The sequence below is a fragment of the Typopeltis vanoorti genome, chromosome 11, assembly GCF_054136105.1.
Source record: "Typopeltis vanoorti isolate ZY-2024b chromosome 11, IOZ_Tvanoo_1.0, whole genome shotgun sequence".
NCBI classification, from domain to species: domain Eukaryota; kingdom Metazoa; phylum Arthropoda; class Arachnida; order Uropygi; family Thelyphonidae; genus Typopeltis; species Typopeltis vanoorti.
The window spans coordinates 136,554,460-136,579,478 of NC_143559.1; the positions used below are offsets into that span (position 1 = coordinate 136,554,460).

Genomic DNA, 25,019 nt, shown 5'->3' on the forward strand with positions numbered 1-25,019 from the left:
TTATTTTTTCTATCATACTTTTGCCAATTATTAGTCGGTACACTCTTGGTAAATATTTTTGCCAACGCTCCAGCTATCGATTTGCCCTATGTATCGCTCTGGGTAATAAAGCGATCTTACTCATTGCGTCAGTGTCATCATTTTTATTCTCCAATGATTCATTCAATCGTTCTGTATGTTTACCTTCATTCTCACTTTCACAGCAATCAGGTACTACCTCGCAAATATCACCAGTCATACCTCGCATATCACTGTTATCTAGATTCTCACTTTCAACAACGATATCACTCACACGACCTGAAACACTCATTAAATCATCACATTCTTTACACTTTTTGCACACATTCACTCCACTATCGTTGTTTAACCAGACCCCAACCACTCTCCTCAATGCATACACTTCGCAAACGGTACACTAAATCAAATCCTTTAAGTTAAAATTTTTAGACAAATATGGTGACCTGGACGTCATCTTTGTATTCCTCTTTATGGGAGCCATGTGCACAGATAATCGTATCAATCAATTTACAATTAAAATACTCAAAAAACACAAAAAATCACCCAGACACGCTAAAATACTAAAAGTAAACAATAGTATGTAAACACTATGCAAATTCACCAATTATTACTCAAAATATCAAATTATCTGTTCAAGAGCTATCCACAAACACTACACACCATGTAGCCCTCTCAAATCAGACCTCAATACAGAGGTCAACGTTTTGACCTCTGTATTGAGATCATCAGGAAAAATACATTATGTATAAGATACAAGCTACATGATATTGCACTATACAAAATTAAAATTAATCTAAATGCTTGTTAATCTTTTAACCTAGCCTGATCTCTTGTGGGAAAAAAATAAAAATAAATAAAATAAAAAATTAATACAAATAAATTAAAAACGGAACTACATTAAACATTTCTGAAGTCCTTTCATATTGAGATTTTCTTCTGGGCTTTATACCATCATCCAACACAAAAACTCGAAGTCATAAATACCCTCAAACACAGAGCCCTAACAATTTGCTGTAATGAACAAGCTCTGAACCAAGAATTTGAAATCATTAACCAAACATTTGTAAAAAATGGCTACAATAATAAAAAAATAAAAAAAAAATAAAAAAACGGTTCACAAAATCCTCCATAAAAATGCCACTAAAAACAAAAAAGATTACAAGAATGCCATAGCCATACCTTATATCAGGGACATTTCAGAAAAAATAGACAGAACACTACTTAAATACAACATTATGACTACTTTCAAACCCCTAACAAAATTAAGAAATTTACTTCTTCCAAAGATCCCCTTCCATACCTGGCCCACCCAGGGGTTTACAAAATCCAATGTACCTATAATTTACCTTATATAGCAGAAACAGGATGCACTATCCCAATCAGAAAAGACGAACACAAATGACACATTAAATACCTTCACTATGGTAAAACAGGTCATCAGACCACACTCCAAACATGCCACAGAATTGACTGGAAAGGCACCAAGTCCCAACACTACACCAAAACCTGGTTCAAAAGAAAATTCAAAGAAGCTTGTGAAATGCTAAAACATTATCTAAACCTGAACAAAAATGACGAATCAATCATTCCAAGAATGTGGAGCACCCATCTGCAACCCTTATAACAAACCAGAACAAGCCCAGAAGAAAATCTCAATATGAGAGGACTTGTTTAATGTAGTTCTGTTTTTTTATTCATCTTTTTTTCCCACAAAAGGAGAAGCTAGGTTAAAAGATTAACAAGCATTTAGATTCATTTTACTTTTGTATAATGCAGTGTCATGTAACTTGCATCTCATATATATGATTACCTCAATACAGAGGTTGAAACAGAGGTTGAAACGTCAAATGTTATTTTCCTAATGTTAAGTCAAGTAATTATTCTAACACGTGTGTTGTCTCCATAAATTCTTCACTATGAATGTTATTATAGTTTCTACTAATTTGATATATCAATTAACAAACCTGAAGACACAGATAATTCAAGATAGTCTAAAAATGCTAGACTGTAGCAGAAATGATCTGAGCCAATGTCGTTAGGAATGTCTCATGGGAAAAACTATGGAATTAATGTCACTGGGAAAACATTAATCAGTTAACATTTTGCAAATGAGATTGTTCTGTTAGCAAGAAAATAATCAGTTCAGGAAATGCTAAATAAACTTAGCAGAAAGCAAAACAAAAAAAATTAATACAACTAAAAAACTGACAAATTCTGATAAAATGAGCTAAAATTGGAAGATAATTGTAATGAAATTGTGAATGACTATCTTTTTCAGAGGGTTTAAAGTTTGAACTTTAAGAGGAAAAAACAAGAAAGAAAAATAAAGAATCAAGAAGGAAACAAAGATTTTGGTCATTATGAGATTAATTTGTATGTTCAAAACAAAAGTCATTTTAATATATGCATTATTCTAGTGTTTACTTAGAGAAGTGAGACATGGACAAAGCTGGAAAAACAGGTAATGTGGTCCAAAAGGCCTTAAAGAAGAACGCTCCACAAAAAGAGGATGGAATTAGGGAGATGGCTGGAGAAGAGGACATTGTGAGATATTGCAATGCAAGGAAATGGGCCAGCCAAATTAGTAGTTAAAAAATGGAATTAGCAGTTAAAAGATGGTATCCACTTATTACTTTTTTTTTTTGGTCAAAAAGAAGGAAAGATCAAAAAAGGCAAATAACTGGAAAGTTAAGGAGCGCAACATCCAGCAGTGGATGGAAAGACCTCAAAGAAGAAATACATCGAGGATATAAAAGAACTTCTAGAAGAAGCAAGAAAGAAAAGCGAGAGAAACTGTTAGTCCTAAAAAATATAAAAATATAGTACTAAGTTAAGGAGAGGTTATGATAAGTTCTTTTTGTGTAAGCTGTGCAAAAGAAATTATTAAGATATGTATGGAAATTTTGACAGAAAAGACTTGCATAAGGGAGAGATGTCATGCACTTTGAATAATTTCACATTAGGAACCTGCAGAAATTATGGTGAAGCCTAATGCAGAGTCAGAGAAACTAAGATCATCATAGTAGGAACAGTAAGAATATGTTCACACACAGTTAAGATATACAAATTGATAAATATCAAAAAGCATAGTTATGAATCTAGTGAAGGGATAAATATTCTTCATATTTGAACTTGGGTAAGAAGTTGCTCTAATGATCAAGCACATGGAAATGTCTATATACAAATACCAACAGCAACAGAGTGATTGAATAAACTGCCTTGGTGAATAATGCAGGGATCTAAGATGACATAAGCGATGACACCTGACTAAGAATCATATGTAGTTACCAGAATCAAGTGTAGAGGCTACAAAAGTATTTTTAGGTAGGACAGAAGAGATGCAAGAGAGAAAGTGCTATTAATGATAGATGATTTGAATTGTTAAGGGAGAAACTCATGAAACCAATAAAAGAAATAATGTTCTCTGTAGCATTGAGTTTGAGACCACCTGAGTATAAGGTTAAAATTGAACAGAATGAAACATATAGTGGAATGCTGCTTTAGAGCTGGCAATACAGTTGCTGGAGGACTATGAAATGCCTCAACAATTTATCCCAATAGCTATTTAAAACAAGTGATTATGGGTAGCAAATTATTATCCAAACACTGATTGGTAGCAGAGAAAAGTCATACCAATGGAGAATTTACTGAGCTATTGCAAAACATCTTTCTCAAGAAAGATGTAAAAGAATGAACTAGGGGTCAAAGTGCAATTTAATCATATTGTCAGAAGGGGTGCTCAGTAAGGATGCAACTGTTTTGCCACCAGTTGGTGACAGTGAACATGCCATACAACCTGGGTAGTAGCTAAGTATATAGATGTGCAAAATAGGACACATTACATGCTGAACTACAAAGGAGGAAATTATGACACTCAGAATACTACGTTAAGTCTCATGTTATCCGAATGGAAAAGATAACAGCAGCCCATGGAAAGCTTTGAAAACATGCTTTAATGATACAATATTTTAATTGTGTCCCCTTCAAAGAATAATTAGGACAGAAGAGAAGTGGAGATGCAATATCAAGCAAAAGATCCATAAGATGTGGAAAGAATACTATGAGAAGGATGAGGATTTATGAAATAAGGTGCAAGCTACAGGCAACCCAAAATTTTATCATCATAGTGCAAGTAAAAGAAAGAATGAATGAATGAATGAGGGAAAATACTGAAAGTAGATGATGGTACCTTTGTGTCAGAAGGAGATGCAATTGTTTAAATGAGTATTCACTAAGATATATCAAACTGGCATATATATCATAACACACAATGCTACATGGGATGAAGGCAAGAGATGCACAAGTAGAGGTTCTAGAACTGTTGAACAACCTGAATAAGAATTCAACAATGAGGATAGATGAAATATCAGTGTATATATGCCAAAGGAATGGTCATTAAAAATCTATTTGGTCTTTGAGATATTTGTATAATTTGAGCCTCAGCTCAGGAAAAATCCCAAAGGAATGGAAATAACATGATAGTTCCATTGTACAAAGACAGTGCAAAAACTGGTGTCTAACTACTGACCTATCAGTATCTGGAACAGTGGTTCCCAAACTTATTTAGCTTACGACCCTTTTTCCAAAAAAAAAATTTATTTAGCACCTCCCTGGAAACTACTTTCCAAGACCTGACCAGCTCTGCCTAATACATATAAAAGAAATCATAAAAATCTGATCAGCATCGAGTTTGAAGCAAACAAACAGATACAGAAACAAATTTGCGTTTTATTATGCATCTAGTAGATTTTTGAAGTTTGGAAATAAGATACTTTGGAACTGATATTTTAAAACTATTTATTGAAATCAACAATAAGAAACAAATTGCAAGTAAACATAGAGCAAGTTGGAGCAGAAAATTTAATAACACTATTAAAATTAAGAAAACAAATTGCACATATGTAAAAATTCTACATAAAATAGTAAATAATGATCAGTAATATTAAGAACAATCCTAATGAGAAGGATGAGCCTGGTGTGCTGCAACCAATTTATTGATATTTGGCTCTATTTGTCAGCAGCATTCTTAAATCACTGCAATCAGCTATTTGAAGTCTTTTTCTTTTTTTCTTTCTTTAGTTAAAAAATTTGTGACCACACTGAACCCATATTCCACTAAATATGATGGAAATGTGATTAAAATCTTTTTTACTACAGTCCACAATACAGGATAAAGTATGGGCATCTGCTTTTGCAACCAGAACTGTTGGTCCTTGAAACAAAATACCAGATTGGGTTTTGAAAGTCCAAAACCCAATCAGGTCTTTTCATTTCAAGAATATCTAAATCATTGGTTGAAATCACAACAGAGAGCCTCCAAGTGCTGATGATAGCTGAGCACGTCCTCCATTTTTTCCACTGTTCATAGATTTGGAAACTGGCTAAATTTTCCTTGTCCTAAGTTTCGTTTGTACAAGACAAGTTTTGACACAAAAGCAGAAATAGCAGTTTTTATTTTTTTATTAAATTCAGCTCATCTCCTTGGAGCTGTAGATTTGTTTCATTATATTTTGTTAAACAAGTCAGTCAAATAAGCTATGCCACTTTTGAAATTAATCAAGTTGGCTTGTAAAGAATCATCTGTCTTCTAAAAACTGTAGCAGTGAGTCAAAGAGTTGATAAAATCGATTCAAACATGCACCCTTTGATAGCTAACGAACTTCTGTATGGAGCAGAAAGCAATTGAATTCTTCATCATTTTCAATATTAATTTCAGTAAGTTGTTCAAACAATCTGTCATTCAATTAATGACTTGATTTTGTTGACTGCTATAATTACATAATTTAATGACCTATATAAGCAATCTCTCAGGTATTTGGCAACTAAATGTTGACAATGTACAGTGAATATATTTGGCACTGCCACTTTGAAATATGCAATAAAACTGCAATAGCGCCCTACAATTGCTGGAGCACCATCAGTAGTAATTGAAAGATAATAATCAGAGGGATTTCTTTTCTTTAAAAGACTCTTCCAGTGCATGAAATATCGATTCTCCTTTAGTGTCAGTTAGCAAATTTTCAGCAAATAATTCTTGGCAAATTTTTTCTTCATTTATGTATTGTATATATGCTAAAAGTAAGGCTTCATTTTCTGGTAAAGTAGACTCATCAAGTTGTATAGAGAGCTGGGTTGTTTTTAAATACTCACATAATGAGTCTTCAACATCCTGGGCCATTTCATCAATTCCTCATTGCACTGTGTTATTTCTGAAAGGAATTTTCTTGATAATATCAGAGGCTGCTTTGTGCAGTACTGTGTGTGTATGACCTCACTAACAGCTGTAAGATTAGTTCTTCACTGACATTATGCAGTTTGCCTGATTTAGCAATCAGTAAAGAAATGTTGTAAGAGGTGTGCAACCCATCATCAGCATCTAGTTTGGATGCTGCTGAAAAATACCTGCCAATGTTAGTTGTTCCAAAAAATTTCTTTAAGTACTGGAAAATACGATAAATCTTATCTTTTTTTTTTTATTTATATCAGCATGAACTTTTGTAAAATGTTCTTCTAGAAGTCTAGAATCTTGAAGTCTTCATAGATTCATTTGAAAAAACCTTTTGGCAAATCAGGCATATTCGTAATGTTTTGTTTGTAGGCAACTGAATAAACCATATTTCAAATATTCGATATTATGTTGTCTACATTATTTCTTGGGTTCAGCTATGATATTATCTGTAAAAAACAAAATTGCTAGAATGCAATTTCTCACATACCTAAAACAAATTATTTTTATGAGAAAGGTAAAAAAACACTCACATGAAACCTGCTATTTTATTGGAACAACAATAATTTGCTTTGCGTGTAATTTGTGTAAGAAGGTACAGGACTAGGTATCAAATATGCACTAAACTTTTTATGCATTACATCAAATTGCTAACTGCTTGTCACACAATTCAGAAACAATCTAAAACAGATTTCATAGGTCTCATCTATTTATAGTATTATACAGTGAACAAATCATAACATGCCATGTTCCTGCCGATGCATACCGGACTTGTAAAATCCCGATCACTTGAAAGTGTGCACCCATCAGCACTTTGCTTGTTAAGACCTGTTGTCGGACTTCAACGCTGATCAGCTATAACTTACATTTGGTACGCTTCCTTGGAAAATAAAGCATCCACTACAACCTTTACTTACATTATACAACAGCTATATCATCAAAATTTGTAATGATAATTTTTTTTTTTTTGCACCTAATTTTTGTCTTTTATACTTTCACTGCCCCCTTTTGCTAATGAAGCCACTTTGTACTTTGTGAGGATTAGACATCAGGCAATGTGGCCCAGTTGGTCTTCTGGGTTCTTAAAGGTTGTGGAGGTCTCCTACCAGTTATTCCACTTTGGCTGTTAAGTATCTCGGAGAATCTGAAGTACCTTAGTCTAGTATTCTGAAATTTTACTACTAAATCATTGATGTCTCCTGATTTCAGGAACAAAGTAATCCTTTTGCATGAACTAGAAAATTTGTAAGTTGTAAAAAAATTATGTGCACAGTATTAATGCCCTTGGTTTCTTAGCCTTGTGCCTCACTACAGACCTGGATGAATTTCATCTGCACTGAAAGTGGAAGATTTGTACTTCTTCATTGTCCCATCCTGTTGACTATTTCATGTGAATGGCTTTAGGGCTTTGCACACTAGACATGCCAAAAGCCACCATGATCTACAAATAAAATGATCAATTCAAAGCTGCTAATCTTCTGCCAGGCAGCACACCATCAGTAGATCACTGCTGTATACACAACTAACATGACAGAAGTAACATATGCCTGCATATTTGATGCTTTTAATTACTCCAAATTTTAAAGCTAATTCCTTTATCACTTTTGTCCAATCTGAACAATGAACTTGTGCTAAATTTGATAGCTACTTTTAACTTGTCAATGAAAGCTATTAGTAACATTTCTCACTCCCACTCCCCAACTTTAAAAAGAATCAAATGCTAACCAACTAGGCAGAAGATTGACATGGGACCAACATCAGAGAAAGAGAGAACAAGAGAAAGAACTGGCATCATCAAAGGTTACAAAAATAAGACTGCTCAGCCAGTACATACCACACTATAAACTTCTGTCATTAAGATCTGCCCTCAGAGGTCCATTTCCCTCCAATGAGATCTCAAAGGTGAAAAGCAGTCTGGGTAATAACTTGCACTGTACTGCATGACATACATGTCTAAGAAGTGCATATCATACACTATGGGATAACAAAAAGAGCAACTTGATGTAAAATCAACTGTTAATAAGCTGCCTGTAGTTATTTTAATTCACATAAAAACTGTTTTATTTTAGTCAATAAATTTCAGTCATTCTAGCATAATTTATAAATGCATACAAGTTTTCAACCACACAATTATCTCAACATGGAAATAAAGAAATTAACACAGATTTTTAGAAACCAAAATTACCAAACACAGCTAATAAATTACATCAACAAAACAGCAGAAAATCCATCGAACAATCCAATAACCAAATCAAAAAAAAAAAAAAAAAAAAATCATTAAACTGCCATACATCCTGAATACATTACATACAAAGACAAAAAATAAATGCATTTTTGAAAATTATGGAGACAACTACCATGTTTTAATAAAAACTTTAGTTTAATATAACTAAAATCTACATTTTATTCAAACACGGTAGTTGTCTCCATAATTTTCAAAAATGCATTCGGATCACCGTGTAAGCTTAAAAGAAAGGATGAAAAATAAATATTTACACACTGACTATATAATAGTGTTCACCACAAACTAAAAATTGGCAACACGTCTAAAGGCTACAAAATCTCACACATACAAAGAAATACTAGAACACCACAATGTAATATACAAATTTCCTTGTCAACAAGACTGACATCATCTACACAGGTGCCATAACCAGATCTTTATGGACAAGACTACAGGAACACTTCCATGACTGCAACATACCAATCCCAAAACATTTAAGCAATAAGATATGTAGTAACCAAAAGAAAGGCAAAATATGGGGGAAAACAAAAAGCAGCCCATGTTCTTGAACAGAACAATACCCAGCAAATCAACAAAGCGGTAATAGTACATACAGGAAAACAAAACAACACTTAGATCATCAGAAACAATAGGCATAAAATGCGACAAAAACTCGAAACATTCAGTACCCCTATATAATCTCCAAGAGTTGGAAGCTCCACAACATAAAAAGTAGGTCATGACTTCAACTAATAAAAAACAGATACACCTAAGACAAAAACACTAAGTTGAAATAACATAGCCTCCACTTTTCCAAGCTCCAAAGATTGCACATTCGAAATGGCTCACACAACATTATTCCCAAATCCTAATCTTGTTTAATCATATTTTATCCTTCTCCTGTCCTCCCAAAAAAATTTCCAACTTTCACTTTCTTCTCGAATTCACAGTCCACCCTTGAAACCTGGGTTTTAAATTCACATACCTGTTTTATCCACAATTCTCCCACATCTCCTAAAAATTAAAAATGGCCAACTTCAAAGTCTAAAAGTTAGATGGAGACCAGTAGGGTTTTTTTTTTTTTTTTAAATTGAGACTTGATAGGTGGTGATCAAGCAAAAGCATTCACATCCTGTTATTTTCATCCTTTAGCATAGACAGCTTTTTAAAAATGAAAAAACAATTTTGGTTGATTTGCAGAGCACTTTTTTGCAACATCACATGACAAAAGCCCATGTGCTGGGAGACAATTCATGTTTAAATAGGTAATCAAAAAAGGCCCGCTTGTAAAGGACAATTGAAACTCCATACTGTCACTTCACAATGTTTGAGCTAGTACAAAAATCTTTTTTATATCTAGAGAAGACAAAGTGTAGCTGCTCAAAGATTTGAAAAATAAAAGCAGAAAAAAATTACTCCACAAGAATGCTGAAAGTCTCCCCTCCCCCCACACACACCTGGTTATAGTATACACCAAAGATATCAAGAAATTATATTCTTGGTTTCATCATCCTATTGTAAGCAAACAAAGTCTGCATGTGAAATAGCTTCCTCATGAGTGGGCTAGTTATATATAGAGGCTAATGACTTCACATTAATTGCCTTAGTATCCCATAATGCTAGGCACATATCCTTACAGATATGTATAATGTCTATGCATTATTGGAAGGGCTATTACCCAGACCAGATTCAACCTTTGAGGTCTCATCAGTGGTAGCCAGACCCAGAAGAGATACCAAGGTTGAAGTAATGCAGAATTCATATTTCCCAACTAAGTTATCAGTATAAAATTAAACTTTTTAAATGCTTTTCTACTTTTGTGATTGGGAGAGGAAAAAAAATCACAACAATTGCGATTTTTTTTCCTTTCCCAATTTTCATAAGGCTGTCTAGATAGAAGAGACAAAAATTTTTTTGCATAGAAAGCTTCAAAGTAATTTGCAATAAACATATGAGATTAGCTATTGTTTAGTAAAATATCAAAGTCATAATATTGTAAAATGTAGTTACTCCAGTAGCAATTCCAGCAAATATTTTTATTTCATTAGAAAAATAAAATCTGCTGGCTCTGAGAGTGAATAATCATAAAAGCAACTGCAACCAACCACAGTTCAACTTCTTAAACACATTACTCAAGTTTAATATTAGTACTGTCCAAATCAAAGCTAATACAATAAGAGATAAAGTTAAAGTACACATGTTCTGTGTATACATTCATTTCTCAATACATTAGGAACACTAACACTTCAGACTTACTTGAATATATTTAAAGTGAACTTCAGGATCTTGACTGAAGTTGACAATGGAACCCAAGAAATAGAAGAGGCCTGTAATGAAGATAATTAATTTAATGCAAATCAGATGAAAGAAAATAACTATATATTTTTAAAGATCGATAAAACAATGAAAAATAGCAATTTAGGTCTGTGACGGTTAGGATATTCTTTCAGATGTTCAACGAGACATGAAGATGTAGTTACTGATCTATGATTAACATTCAGAAAACAATGACATTAAGATTACATGAAAATCATTGATCTCAGAAATTTCAGTCATGCAAGTCAAGACCTATCTATTAAATTATATGTTCATGCACTGCACAATTCATAATATGTAAGAAGAGTGCACATCGGGAAAACTTCATGCAGATGATTTAATCTGAATACACATGATTCAGATTAAAAAATAATGACAGAAAAGGAATGCAAATAGTGTAAATCAACATTAAATATTTTAGATCCAATATTTTAATTGATTTAACCATTCAATTGTATCCAACCATTGGAAACTTTGTAGGCAAGTGTTTCTTGCCACAAAGTGTTCTGGCAATATTCTTTTTACAGGGTAGTTCACCAATGCTGTCCCCCAACCCTCCCTATTTTCCAGGCTTGGTACTGGCATATAACTGACAAATTAAGCATATGGCAGGACCGTAAGTATTCATGGCTGTAATCCGTGGTTCAGAGGGCCACGTTAAGAGGGCCCTTAACCTCCATATAAAACAGGCTAACTCACTTTTAGTAGAAAGAAACCAGATAAAGGTTTCTCGTGGAGAAATTCTTGGGTTCGATTTTCGTTTCACGAAAATCGAACCCAAGTCTTTCTGACCAAAGGGCTTCTTCGTCTATATCAACTAAGCTATGGAGGCTCTGGCCTAATATAATTCATAGTAAAAAAAATCAAACCTCTATTTTAATGAAGTAACAATGTGATAGTTATCACAATCTAATACTACGTAGGCCATCCTTAGGAGTCTATTCATCAAAACACCTTTGGATTACTATGTTATTATTTTTTTTCTTTTAATCCCTTGTATCACTAACAATAAAAATGAAACGTATCACTAACCACTAGCAATAAAAATGAAAAAAGGAATAAAAAGAAATATTTCTAGACATAAGTATGATGGTAAATGACATTTATTCCATCTTAGAGGAAAAACTTTTATAATTCAGAAAAAATAAAATAAAACCTGGGAGAAGCAAACACGTTTTGGCGTTTCATTTCTTTGGGGTGAAAACACGCTTTGGCGTTTCATTTTCTCCATACAAGCCAAATATATTCGAATATGCTATTTTTACTTCAGTTGAAATAACAATCTGCCTTTTCAAGTTTGGTTGATAGCTATAATAGCATGAATGTTAAATTTTGTCTCTAAGAGCAACCACCAACTCAATGATTGGTAGGTGATAAGGGCATCTCTGATGAATACAGATGAGGTTCATCTGTACACTCAGAGTGTAGACTACTGTAGAACATTTAAGCATAGACTATTGTTGAACAACCACCACTATGCCATCCATAAATAGAGATGCTGAGAATAGGAGCCATGGTGATATCTGAGATGGAAGATGTGAAGATTTTGCTTATGCATAGATCTGTCAAGATTATAATGATATAGCATGAGTTCTCTACTTCTCCAGATACCAATTTTGGTGCAGAATTTGAGGTTGATATTTGGTGTAGCAAATGTAGGTCAGTGTTCTTGGCATGTCTGTCCACCATTAGGTCTATAGTGCATTTATAATTTCCTGCTAGTATGAGGTGGTTATCACTAGCAAGTTTACGTCAAAAATTCTGAAAACAATTATTAAAAGTTTTTCTCATTGTTTTCCCACTTTTTTTTGCCTCAAGGGCTCACTTTAGTGAGTACAGGCATGGCAAACCCGAGGTACCTGATGCTGGACCATGCCTTACTTCGTGTAATATACATTTGTTATATTATCTGTAAACTGTTCCTCCCCTTTTTTCTTTCCTTCTTTTCTTATTGCTCCTTCCCCCCAATGCTTTTTGAGTATTCAAGGGTCAGGGGTGAATCTTTCCTATTTCATCTTATGTGGAAAGGGCTTCTGCAACCCTGCCACTTTCTTCTTGCAGTGATTTTACTCCAAAATGCTAATATGGTTGTGCCTTATAACACATCTCATGCTGCATCAGCTGTCACACAATACTCAGAGCCATGTTCATGACTTAGGCAGAGGATCCTGTTCGAGAAGTATATTACAGTCTCAATCAAAAGTCAGTGATACTGTGAATGAGCAACACAGAAAGTATAATATTAATCTTAGAAGAAAATTTTACATAGGCACATGGAATGTCTCTGGGGTCTACAGATGAGTACTCTTGAGATTGTTTGTAAAGAGATGGATAGGTATAAAATTGACATCCTGAGAATTACAGAGACCAGATGGAATGGAGAAGGTCACTTCAAAAGATAGGATGGTAAGCTAGTTATTTACTCAGGTGGTGACTCAAAACATGAGGTAGCTGTGATACTGAAGACAGCTCAGGCAAGAAGCCTTCTTCGTTATAACCCCATTAATGATAGGATACTCTCTATTAGACTTAAGGCTCAGCCTACCAATGTAATAATTGTGGTAGTTTAGGCACCCCACATGGATAGGCCTGAAGGAGAGAGTGAGCAATTCTATGAAAACTTACTAACTGCTTTGGACTGCCTACCAAAGAAAAGAGATACTGTACATCTTAGGGGACTTAAATGCAAAAGTGGGAAAGAGTATGAGAGTCAGGCCAGAGTTGGCATGTTTGGTCTGGGTGAGCATAACACCCGTGGTGAAAGACTGTTTGAATTTGCCCGTGCTAACAGATTAGTTATTACCAATACCTGCTTCCAGAAACATCCATGACAGACCTATACTTGGACATCTAACACTGATAGGTCAAGGCACCAGACTGATTACATCCTGGAGTGCCAGGATGTAATCCTGGCAGTGGAAGGCAAGCATCTCTGATGTGCATACTTGTCCTGGAGCAAATTGTGGTACAGACCATCAGCTAGTAAGAGCTGAAGGAAGAGTAAGACTCCGAAAACTTCCAGGTCAGGCACATCCCACTAAATTGGTTGTTAGAGTAATAGAGTAATTCCTAGTGGATTCAAAAAAACACCAACTCAGTTGGATGATTTTTTGGACCAATGAGGAGAACTCACCAGAAATGCTTTGGGAAGGAGTCAAGGTGATAATACAGGATAGCACGAAGAAGTATCTCAGTTCAACAAGAAGACCAAAAGATCCGTGGATATTGGATTCAACATGGGAACTAATCAAAAGAAGGCGGTTGGAAAAACAAAGAGACAGAGAAGTCAGACGGGCCATCAAGCAGGACAAGGAAAATTTCTATACTAATAAATGTGAAGAAATAGAGTTCCAGATGAAAGGCACAATCATAAAACGATGTTTTATTTAGTTCGTGACTTAAAGCACAAGTTTAAGCCTAAATTGAATGTCAAAGACAGGAATGGATCATTACTAACATAAGAGTAGGAAATCAAAAACAGATAAAAAGAATATTGTGATGAACTGTACAGCAGTGGATATAGAAAATTTGGATCACCATCTCAACAGGAAAATTTCGATTTGGAACCTCCCCCACTTAGGCATGAAGTTGAAAGAGCAGTTAAGCAGCTTAACAGCAATAAGGCCCCAGGTACACATGGAATCCCAGCAGAGTTAATTAAGGCCACAGGGGATGGAGGGATGAGAGTGTTTCATAGATTGATTACAAGAATATGGGAGACAAGATCATGGCCTAGAGATTGGAAGAAGTCAGTTTACATATCACTACATAAGAAAAGTGATATGAAGGCATGCAAGAATTATAGAACTATTAGTTTGACATTTCATGCAAGCAAAATTTCATTGAAGATCATGCTAAATAGGATTGAGGCCAAAGTTGAGGCAGAGATGCCCAAGGAACAAGCAGTTTTTAGGAAAGGTAAGGGCACCAGAGATCAGATTCTTTGCCTTAGACAGATCATAGAAAAATATAAAAGAATTCAGACTCCCTCTTGTAATGTGTTTCTTAGACTACTCTGAAGTCTTTTGACTGTGTTGAGCATGTGAAACTGTGGGAAGTAATGAAAAGAATAAGTTTCAGTAAGGAAATACTGCGTTAGACATATTACTAACTATTATAATAATGGAATTAACTCACGTAAATTATTCTTTATTCGTAGAATTTTCACCTGAGTATCACAGGCATCATCAGTATAGGTACAAGGCTAATTAAACAATAACTGTTATAGTTGTTTCGAGGATACTTGTGACATAACACTGAATGATATAATCACGTAATCACAAGAAAGATATTTATTTAACCAAATATTTCGGTCTGGAAATAGCAGACCATCTTCAGTGGTATTACAAGAACAGTTTAAAAAATACAAGCTAGAATACTAACAATAGATCATTGAAATTAGAACACGCCACATGATGTTATATCACTAAGTATGAAATGGAATATTTTGAAGTAGGAACATGATTGAATTTGCTATTTAAAAAAAAAATATATATATATATATATATATATATATATATATAAAATAAAAAAAATAAAAATAAATAAAAAATAAAAAAATAAAAATTAATGAGTAATCTTGATTAGACTTTCCCAGATTTTTGATAGATATACAGTCATTACGATTCAGGTTGGGGTGATGGAGCAAGGCCTCCACGCTTTCCTTGAACAAATGTTCGAACCTATAACGGGATTTATGTAAGAGGCGAGTCCTGGACCAAAAGATGCTGTGGTCAGTTTCGATCCTGTGTTGAGACAATCCAGACTTTTTAGGTTTGTTGTGAAGAATGGATGATTGATGTTCTTGGATTCCTTTTTCAAGAGAATGTCCAGTCTGTCCAAAATAAGAGAGATCACAGTTGCATGGAATTTGATAAACTCCAAGAAGAGAAAAAGTTGAGCGTTTGTCTTTAGGAGAAGGAAAATGAGAAGACAATTTGTTAATAGGGTGAATAGTTGATAAATCATATTTCTTTAAAATTCTTGCGATAGGTTCTGAAATACCGGATATATAAGGAATAGGCACTCGACGTATTGAAACTTTGTTTTGTGGAGGATTATAAGAATTGAGAAGACGTTAAGTACTTTTTTCAGAAAAGTCATCAAGTTTCATGTGTTGTTGGATAGTAGAAAGTTCTTTCTGTAGATAATCAAAAGTAGAACAATTAGTTTTGGCTCTTCTGATGAGGCATTTTATAATTCCTGTTTTTTTGACATGGATGATAGGCTGATTCTTTAAGAATATAATGACCTGTGAATGTTGGTTTCCTGTATACTGTAGTTGTAAGAATATTTGAAGGTGACCAGATGAGGAGAACGTCTAAAAAAGATAACTGGTTGTTTTCTTCCAATTTAAACTTTATGCAATGATGCAAGGAATTAATACTGTTTTAAAAGAAGGTAAAGTGTTTTTGCTGTGAGGCCAAATAGTAAAAGATATCATCTATATATCTTACCCAAAAATATGGTTGAGGGTAAATAGATGCGAAGAGGACATTTTCTAAATGTTCTAAATAAAAGTTGGCTAAAGCCAGAGAAAGAGGACTTCCCATGGCCGTTCCTTCTACTTGGCTATAAAGAACTATAGAAACCCTGGTGCCCATAACTGGGCACCAGGGTTTCTTCGTGATGGGGAGGAAGTGGAGAAGATCCAGAGACGAGTGACCAAGATGATTGCAGGTCTGTGGAATGAACCTTATGAGAATAGGTTGAAGATTTGTAGGTTGCAGACATTGTACGATAGGCGAAGGAGGGGTAATATGATTGAGACATTCAAATTACTGAAGGGTTTCTACAAGATTGATCCAGAAGATATTTTTGAAAATATGACTGGTGGTAGGAGGACTAGGGGCCATGCATGGAAGCTGGGCAAGAGCGTGGTTGACAAGGGTGTTAGAGCTAGGTTTTTTTTACTTGGAAAGTGGTGAATGAGTGGAATAAGCTTCCAGAGTCTGTTGTGGGTGCTACGACCGTGAATGAGTTCAAGGCAAGGTACGATAGATACTGTGTCAATGTCGAATAGTTGTTCTTGACATGTTAGGGCCTCCCTCAATGAGTCTGTCGACTCCTTGGAGTTGCCCGGAACAACAATAATAATAATAACAATAATAAAATTTGTTTTGACATATGAAATATCCAGAATGTATTACGAAATTGAATAGTTTCATAATATCTTGAGGAAAGATGTCAGCAAGTAATTTTAAAGTTTCCTTGAGAGATACATTGGTATATAAAGATTCTATATCAAAGCTAACCATAAGATCTGTAGGTTGTAATGAGACATTTTTTAATTTTTCTAAGAAATCTGAGGAGTTTTTTAAAAACGAATTAGAGTTGCCAATGTAAGATTTCAATAATTTAGCGCTAGATATTTGGCTATAGTAAGTAGGAGAATCAATACAATCTACTATTGGACGAAGAGGATAGTCAATCTTATGGATTTTTGGAAGGCCATAAAATCTAGGTCGTCTTGCAAAATGAGTTAAGTCTCTCAATTGTGCCTTTATCCAAACTGATGACTTCATCTAAGAGAGAATTTAATCTAATCTCATTAAGAGAGAATTTAATCTCTGGTATTTCAGAACCTATTGCAAGAATTTTAAAGAAATATGATTTAACAACTACGTATTCATCTATTAACAAATTGTCTTTTCATTTTCCTTCTCCTAAAGACAAACGCTCAACTTTATCTCTTCCTGGAGTTTATCAGATTCCGTGCAACTGTGATCTCTCTTATTTTGGACAGACTGGACATTCTCTTGAAAAAAGAATCCAAGAACATCAATCATCCATTGTTCACAACAAACCTAAAAAGTCTGGATTGGCTCAACACAGGATTGAAACTGACCACAGCATCTTTTGGTCCAGGACTCGCCTCTTACATAGATCCCGTTATAGGTTCGAACGTTTGTTCAAGGAAAGCATGGAGGCCTTGCTCCATCGCCCCAACCTGAATCGTAATGACTGTATATCTATATCAAAAATCTGGGAAAGTCTAATCAAGATTACTCTTTTTTTTATTTTTATTTTTTTTTTTTTTAAATAGCAAATTCAATCATGTTTCTACTTCAAAATATTCCGTTTCATACTTAGTGATATAACATCACGCGGCGTGTTCTAATTTTAATGATCTATTGTTAGTATTCTAGCTTGTATTTTTTAAACTGTTCTTGTAATACCACTGAAGATGGTATGCTATTTGCAGACCGAAATATTTGGTTAAATAAATATCTTTCTTGTGATTATATCATTCATTCAATAACTATTATATTCACAATATCGCCACCTAAGTAGCTAAGGTTAAATTTCCTAAATTTATTTAATTATTTTTTTTTAATTATTAAATAATAATTATTTAACTATTCAATTATAATAATTAAAAAAAATTATATAATTAAATATATATATGTGTGTGTGTACAATTATATGTTAGGAAAGATTTGCTGCTTTATAAAGTACTATCCCCCACATAGGGGAAAGACATAGACCATCGGATCTGTTTAGGTTAGGAGAGTGAAGTAATGTTTCATGTTTCTTTGTATAGTCGTTCCATTAGGAACCGACTTTTGTGAATGACTTTTGTCTTGTTCCACTTAACTATGTCTGGTGTTGATGGCATGTTTTGCAATTCCAGACTGTTCTGGTTCAAGGTACTGGATATATGACTGGTGTTCTTTTAACTGGAAGTTAGAAATATGATAATCCACACGAGCAAGGAATCTGGTCCTGGTAGACACCTGGATAGCCGAGATTGTGGGAGCTTGTCGAAGCTTCCACAATCCAAACAGTCTGGAATTGCAGAACATGCCATCGACACCAGACAGAATTAAGTGGAACAAAAGTCGTTCACAAAAGTCAGTTCCTAATGGAACGGCTATACAAAGAAACATGTGAAACATTACTTCACTCCCCTAACCTAAATAGATCCAATAGTCTACATCTTTCCCCCATATGGGAGATAGTACTTTATAAAGCAGAAATCTTTCCTAACATAAGCATATATATTTAATTATATAAAAAAATTTAATTATTATAATTGAATAATTAAATTATTATTTAATAATTAAATAATTAAATTTAAATAATTACAAATAAATAAATAAATAAAATAATAATCGAATAAATTTAACCTTGGCTACTTAGGTGGCACTTTGTGAATATAACAGTTATTGTGTAATTAGTCTTGTATCTGTACGGATGATGCTTGTGATACTCAGGTGAAAATTCTATGAATAAAGAATAATTTAAGTGAGTTAATTCCGTTATTATAATAGTTAGTAATGAAAAGAACAGGTTTTCCTCAACACACCATCAGGTTGATAGCCAACTTGTATAAGGAGCCACACTAAGAACAAGTATTGGATTCACTGACTGGCTTCAAGTTGGAAAAGGAGTTAAGCAAGAATGATTACTTTCTCCTCACTTGTTTAGTATATATGTGGAGGACATCATGCGTGAAGCACTGCATGAGCTCAGGACAGGAATTAGGATAGGAGGTAGAGTGTTCAGTAATCTGAGATATGCTGATGATACAGTACTCATTTGTTGTTTCAAGGATACTTGCGACATAAGACTGAATGATATAATCACGTAATCACAAGAAAGATATTTATTTAACCAAACTGGACGTTCTCTTGAAAAAAGAATCCAAGAACATCAATCATCCATTCTTCACAACAAACCTGAAAAGTCTGGATTGGCTCAACACGGGATCGAAACTGACCACAGCATCCTTTAGTCCAGGACTCTCCTCTTACATAGATACCGTTATAGGTTTGAACGTTTGTTCAAGGAAAGCGTGGAGGCCTTGCTCCATCACCCCAACCTGAATCGTAATGACTGTATATCTATATCAAAAATCTGGGAAAGTCTAATCAAGATTACTCATTAATTCCCCCCCCCTCCCCCATAGCAAATTTGATCATGTTTCTACTTCAAAATATTCCGTTTCATACTTAGTGATATAACATCATGTGGCGTGTTCTAATTTTAACGATCCATTGTTAGTATTCTATCTTGTATTTTTTTAAACTGTTCTTGTAATACCAATGACGATGGTCTGCTATTTCCAGACCGAAATATTTGGTTAAATAAATATCTTTCTTGTGATCACAGTACTCATTTATAATGACATGGAAGAACCAGGACGAATTCTTGACAAAGTTAACGAGATCAGTAATAACAGAGGACTTCAACTCAATCCTAGCAAGACAAAGATTATGGTTCTCAAAGGAAATATAAACAGAGCAGCTCTTGAGAAACGAGTGTACCTTAATGGAGAAAGAACCGAGTCAGTCAGCAACTTTGTGTACCTGGGATCCTTTATTAGTGTGAAGAACTGCTGTTCAGAAGGCATCAGAAAAAGGTTTGGAATGGCTAAAACACCGGTCAAAGACCTGTCTAAAATCTGGAAGGATAGATCTATCTCCATGGGAACAAAGTTGAGGATTTTGGATGCAGTTGTTTTTCCAACAGAAACTTATGGATGTGAGACTTGGAACCTAAAGTCAAATAAGAAACATATCTGCTTTTGAGATGTGGTTACAGAAGGCTGCCAAGGATATCATATACTGAAAAGCAACAAATGAATGGGTGTTAGAAAAGATAAGTAGAACTTTAAGGCTCCTTAAGGATATTGAACGAAGAAAGTTAAAATATTTTAGACACATAGAAAGGATAGCAGGGGGACTTCTCAGATCAGTGATAGAAGGTCAAGTTCTTGGAAAAAGAGGCAGAGGTAGACCATCAATGAGATGGATGGATGGTTTGTATGGAGTGACTAATATTAAAAAAGTTGAAGCCGCCAGAAAAGCAAACAACAGGACTACATGGCGATGGTGGTACATCACCGAACATTCGGAGTGACCATACGGCATCTGTAGATGCATAGTAAACATAGAGAGAGATAACCACCAATACCAAAGTGACTGAATGAACCCAACATTCATATCTCCAGCTGCTTATCCAAAAAGTATGTACATATTAGGTGGAATGTCTTCTTAGGAGTTGAAGGAATGGATTACACATCACAATAGCATGCAGGTGAAGATTTATTGGAGTCATCATCATCAAATTCCTAACATGTACCCTCAAGAGGTGCACAGGATATGATAGTACTACATGAAAAATTTACGTCATTACTAATTTCTTATCTACAATTTTCCTCCAAATCAGTCTCTTACTTGTCAAGACTCCAACATTATCAGATCTTATATTTCTATCGTTTCAGGCACATTGTACCGTATCAGTCCACCTATATCTTGGTCTTTCTCTGGGTCGTTTTCTGCCAACCTGGCAGAGAACACCTGTTTAAGAGACCATACCACCTGAGATTAGTTCTGCTAATGCACTCCTGGATGCCGACAATGTCAAGTTCTTTCCTAATATTCTTCTTTTTAATATGATATTGCCATTGATGCATACTGATCACACATCTAATCTTTCTCAGGACTCTCATATCTGCAGTCTCTAGTCTTTGGTCAAGTGTTTTACTTCTGACCCAGCTCTCAGATCCATAAGTTAAAATTGGTTTGAACACTGTCTTGTATACAGCTAATTTGGTGTTCCGACTAATTTCTCTCTTATTCCATATGAATTTATTCAATTGACTTCCTACCATACCAGCTTTGTTGATTCTTTTGTCTATTTCCATATTTAATTTACCATCTTCACTAAAAATCATGTCTAAGTAGCTGAAATGTTCTACTTGTTCCACAGGTTCCCCGTTCACAACACAGTTGACATTTTCAACAATTCTACCTATTTTCATTGTCTTTGTCTTTTTAATGCTGACCTTCATACCATATCTATTACAACAGTCATTCAATTTAGTCAGGGAATCTTGCAAACTTGTAGCGGATTTATTCAGAAGTATAACATCGTTCGCATAAAGCTGACATTAACATCTCCAATTCTGATATCATGTTTAATACCACTTTCCTTCATAATGTGATCCATATAGATAATGAATAACAGAGGGGATAATATACATCCTTGTCTCACACCAAATTTAACATTAAACCATCTTCCTGTATTTCCTTCAATTCTAACTGCTGACTTACAACTCAAATAAAGACTAAGGATTCCTTGATATAATGCCCCACTGACACCATATAACTGTAGCATATTGAATAGCTTCTCTCTTGGCACCTTTATCTAAATCTAAATATAAAATAAATATAAAAACTAAATCTATATTTAGGTTTTGTTGATATTTTCCAGATCAACAAAATCTAAATACAGATATTTGTTATATTTCCATGCTTTCTCGACTATTTGTCGTAAAGTGAAGATCTGATCCTGACAGCCTCTATTTGGCTTGTATCCAGCTTGTACTTCAAGCTTTTCTTCCACAATTCTTCTCAACCTTTTCTCAAGTATACTTGCATAGATCTTGTTAGGAACACTCAGTAGGGAAATAGCTCTGTAATTCTAACATTCAGTTTTATTTCCCTTTTTATATATGGGCACTATCAGAGCTCTACTCCAATCATTGGGAATTCGTACCTCTGTCCAGGCTTTCTGAACTATGCAGTGCAGCCACTGCAAGACTTTTAAACCACCATACCTCAGCATTTCTGGTTGAATATCATCTACTCCTGCTGACTTTCCACATTTCAAGCCTTTGAAGGCTTTTTCTACTTCAAGTATGGATATGAATTCCTGAATGTATTCCTGATGAGTGTTTTTTTTACCGCTGTTCTATCACTGCTTGTTTCATTTAGCAATTTTTCGAAGTAATTACTTCAAGGATATCTTTTTCTCTCATTTTCATGTCACCTTTATCATCTCTAACTCCTTTTACAGCACTCTTTCCTCCATTCTTAAGCTTCTTCAACAACCTCCAGAATATTTTGCCACCTTCCTGATATTTATTTTCTATATTCTTGCCAAAGTCCTCCCATGACTTTTGTTTAGCTAGTTTTACCCAGTGTTTAGCATTCTTGCATTTGTCTCTGTATTCTCTAAGAACACAAGCTGACTTATTTGACAGGAACTTTTGATATACTTTCTTCTTTTCCTTCATTGCCTCTTTAACTTCCTGTGTCCACCAGGGAGTTCTGATTTTTTTTTATCCTTGCAGACAACCTCTCCACATGCCTCTCTGACAGAATCAATGTTTTCTTCAGAGCTTGCCACTGAATCTCCAAGGTTTGATTCCTGTTCTCGAACTCTTTCATTTTTTCTTCAATAATCTTTGTGTATTTTAGTCTACAGTTCACATCTGAGAGCTGCTCAACTTTTATTCACTTTACAACTTTCTTACATGTTATTCTTTTCAATGTGAAGTTCAATTTTATCCTGCTCAAGACTAAATAGTGGTCGCTTCCAATTTCAAATCCTCTGTATACTCTGTTGTCCTGCACCAGAGAGAAAACATCACTATCAACAATAACATAGTCAATGAGACTTTTCTCATTCCTTGCCTCTTCTCTCCATGTGAACTTGTGCACATTTTTATGTTGGAACATGGTGTTAGTAATAACTAGTCCATGTCCTGAGCAGAAATCCAACAGATATTTGCTATTATTATTGGCTTTGCTCTTTCCTCCAAATTTTCCCAAAACATTTTTGTATGTCTCACAATCATTTCCTACTCTGCTATTCAGATCACCAACAAGGACCAACTTTTCCTTTTTCATTGTGTCAGTTGCTTTTTCTAAAGCATCAAAAAATTCCTCCACTTCTACCTTAGTAGAACCTTCTGTGAGACCACAGGCACAAATAAGTCTCATTGTCCAGTTCCCCATTTTCATATTTGCCCACATTACTCTACTTGATACTGACTGCCATTCAAGAAGATTAGCCTCGTATTTTGTGTTGAATACTATGGCTACTCCTTTTCCTTGTTTGTCATTTCCTGAATATAACATTTTGTATTTATTGCTCAGAAAGATCTCACCAGTTTGTCTTTTTTATTTCAGTCACCCCTATTATGTCGATCTGGTACTTATCTAATTCCTCAGCTAGCTCCATTTCTTTGCCATTCAGGCTTCTTATGTTGATAGTACCGATCTTTAACTCTGGTGATGTTGAGTTGGGGTTTGTTTTCAGATTTGTTCCAGTAGCTGACTTTTCGCTGTTCACCCTGGTTCCCTAGTGAAAACAACGGGGGCTTTGTTTAACCGGGCGATGCCCCAGAAATTTTGTCATGTCGTACCATCTTTTTTTTTTATTTTGGTTTAACCAATAAGAATACAATTTGGTCGGCTAAATCCCAAATTACCAGCCCATCCTCATTCGTTCAGTATCCAAGTAGATACCCAACAGGGTGCACCATGAGAAGGTGAGGATTGGATATTAGGTCAGAAGCCCTGGTCGGTTCTCCACATTCCTTTAAAGGCTATGCGGAGGTCTCCTCTCAGTTATACAGCTTTGACCCTTAAGCACCCCGGGAGTAGTGTTTTTAATCAGAAAATTGGTTAATGTTGTCTGTTGGGGTTTTCCTTTACTTCTTCATGTATTTCATGATAACATCTGACTGCTTCTCGAATTTGCTTTGACTTTGGCGAAGCGATCAGTGTCTTGATCCATATTTTCGAGTAGCTGAATTCCTTGATTTAGTTTAGAAAATATTTCAGCAAATCCTTTTACAATAAAATTTTTTAACAATTTCTCTTCATCTTCCTCATTATTCCTTTCTTCTTCTACAACTCTTTCATTTTGTAAAATCAAGTCTTGATCAGTGAATTCACCTTCTATATCAGTAATATTGATTTCTAGATCCAGTTTTCTTGCAATTTCAACAATTTCTTCACCAATTTGTTCTAACATACTATGCTCATTGTACTCTTTGAGCGTCTCCTGCAGTAGTAACTTCCAAATTCCTCTTCCTCGCATACATTGTTCCGATACTTCCTTCCATGAAGTTCCAATGTTCTGGATACATTGGTTAATATCGTAATTTTTCCAAAAATTGCGTAATGTTATAGCATCGTTGTCCATTGCTGTTATTGCTTCATAAAATGTAGTTTTCAGATAATATGTCTTGAATGTAGCAATCAAACCTTGCTCCACAGGTTGAATCACAGCTGTTGTATGACATGTGATTCAATGCTCCATGATATCCTCCAAGATGATGTCATGGAGCATTGTCAAGCAGCAATAGAATTTTAAAAGGAATGTTTTTTTTCAAGACAGTAGGCATGTACTTCTAGAATAAAACAATTTAAGAACCAGTCTTCAAATAAAACAATTGTCATCCAAGCTTTAGGATTACTCCTGTAGTAAACCGGC

The 25,019-nt window shown here is 34.7% G+C and overlaps 1 protein-coding gene across 1 annotated transcript in view; it reads right to left on the reverse strand.

The window, feature by feature from the left end:
- Chc (clathrin heavy chain) overlaps positions 1 to 25,019 on the reverse strand; it is a 533,133-nt gene that overhangs the window by 246,219 nt on the left and 261,895 nt on the right. The window contains exon 16 of the mRNA XM_090400150.1: positions 10,725 to 10,795. Coding sequence (XP_090256276.1) covers positions 10,725 to 10,795 — 71 coding nt within the window. The remainder of the gene's footprint in view (positions 1 to 10,724; positions 10,796 to 25,019) is intronic.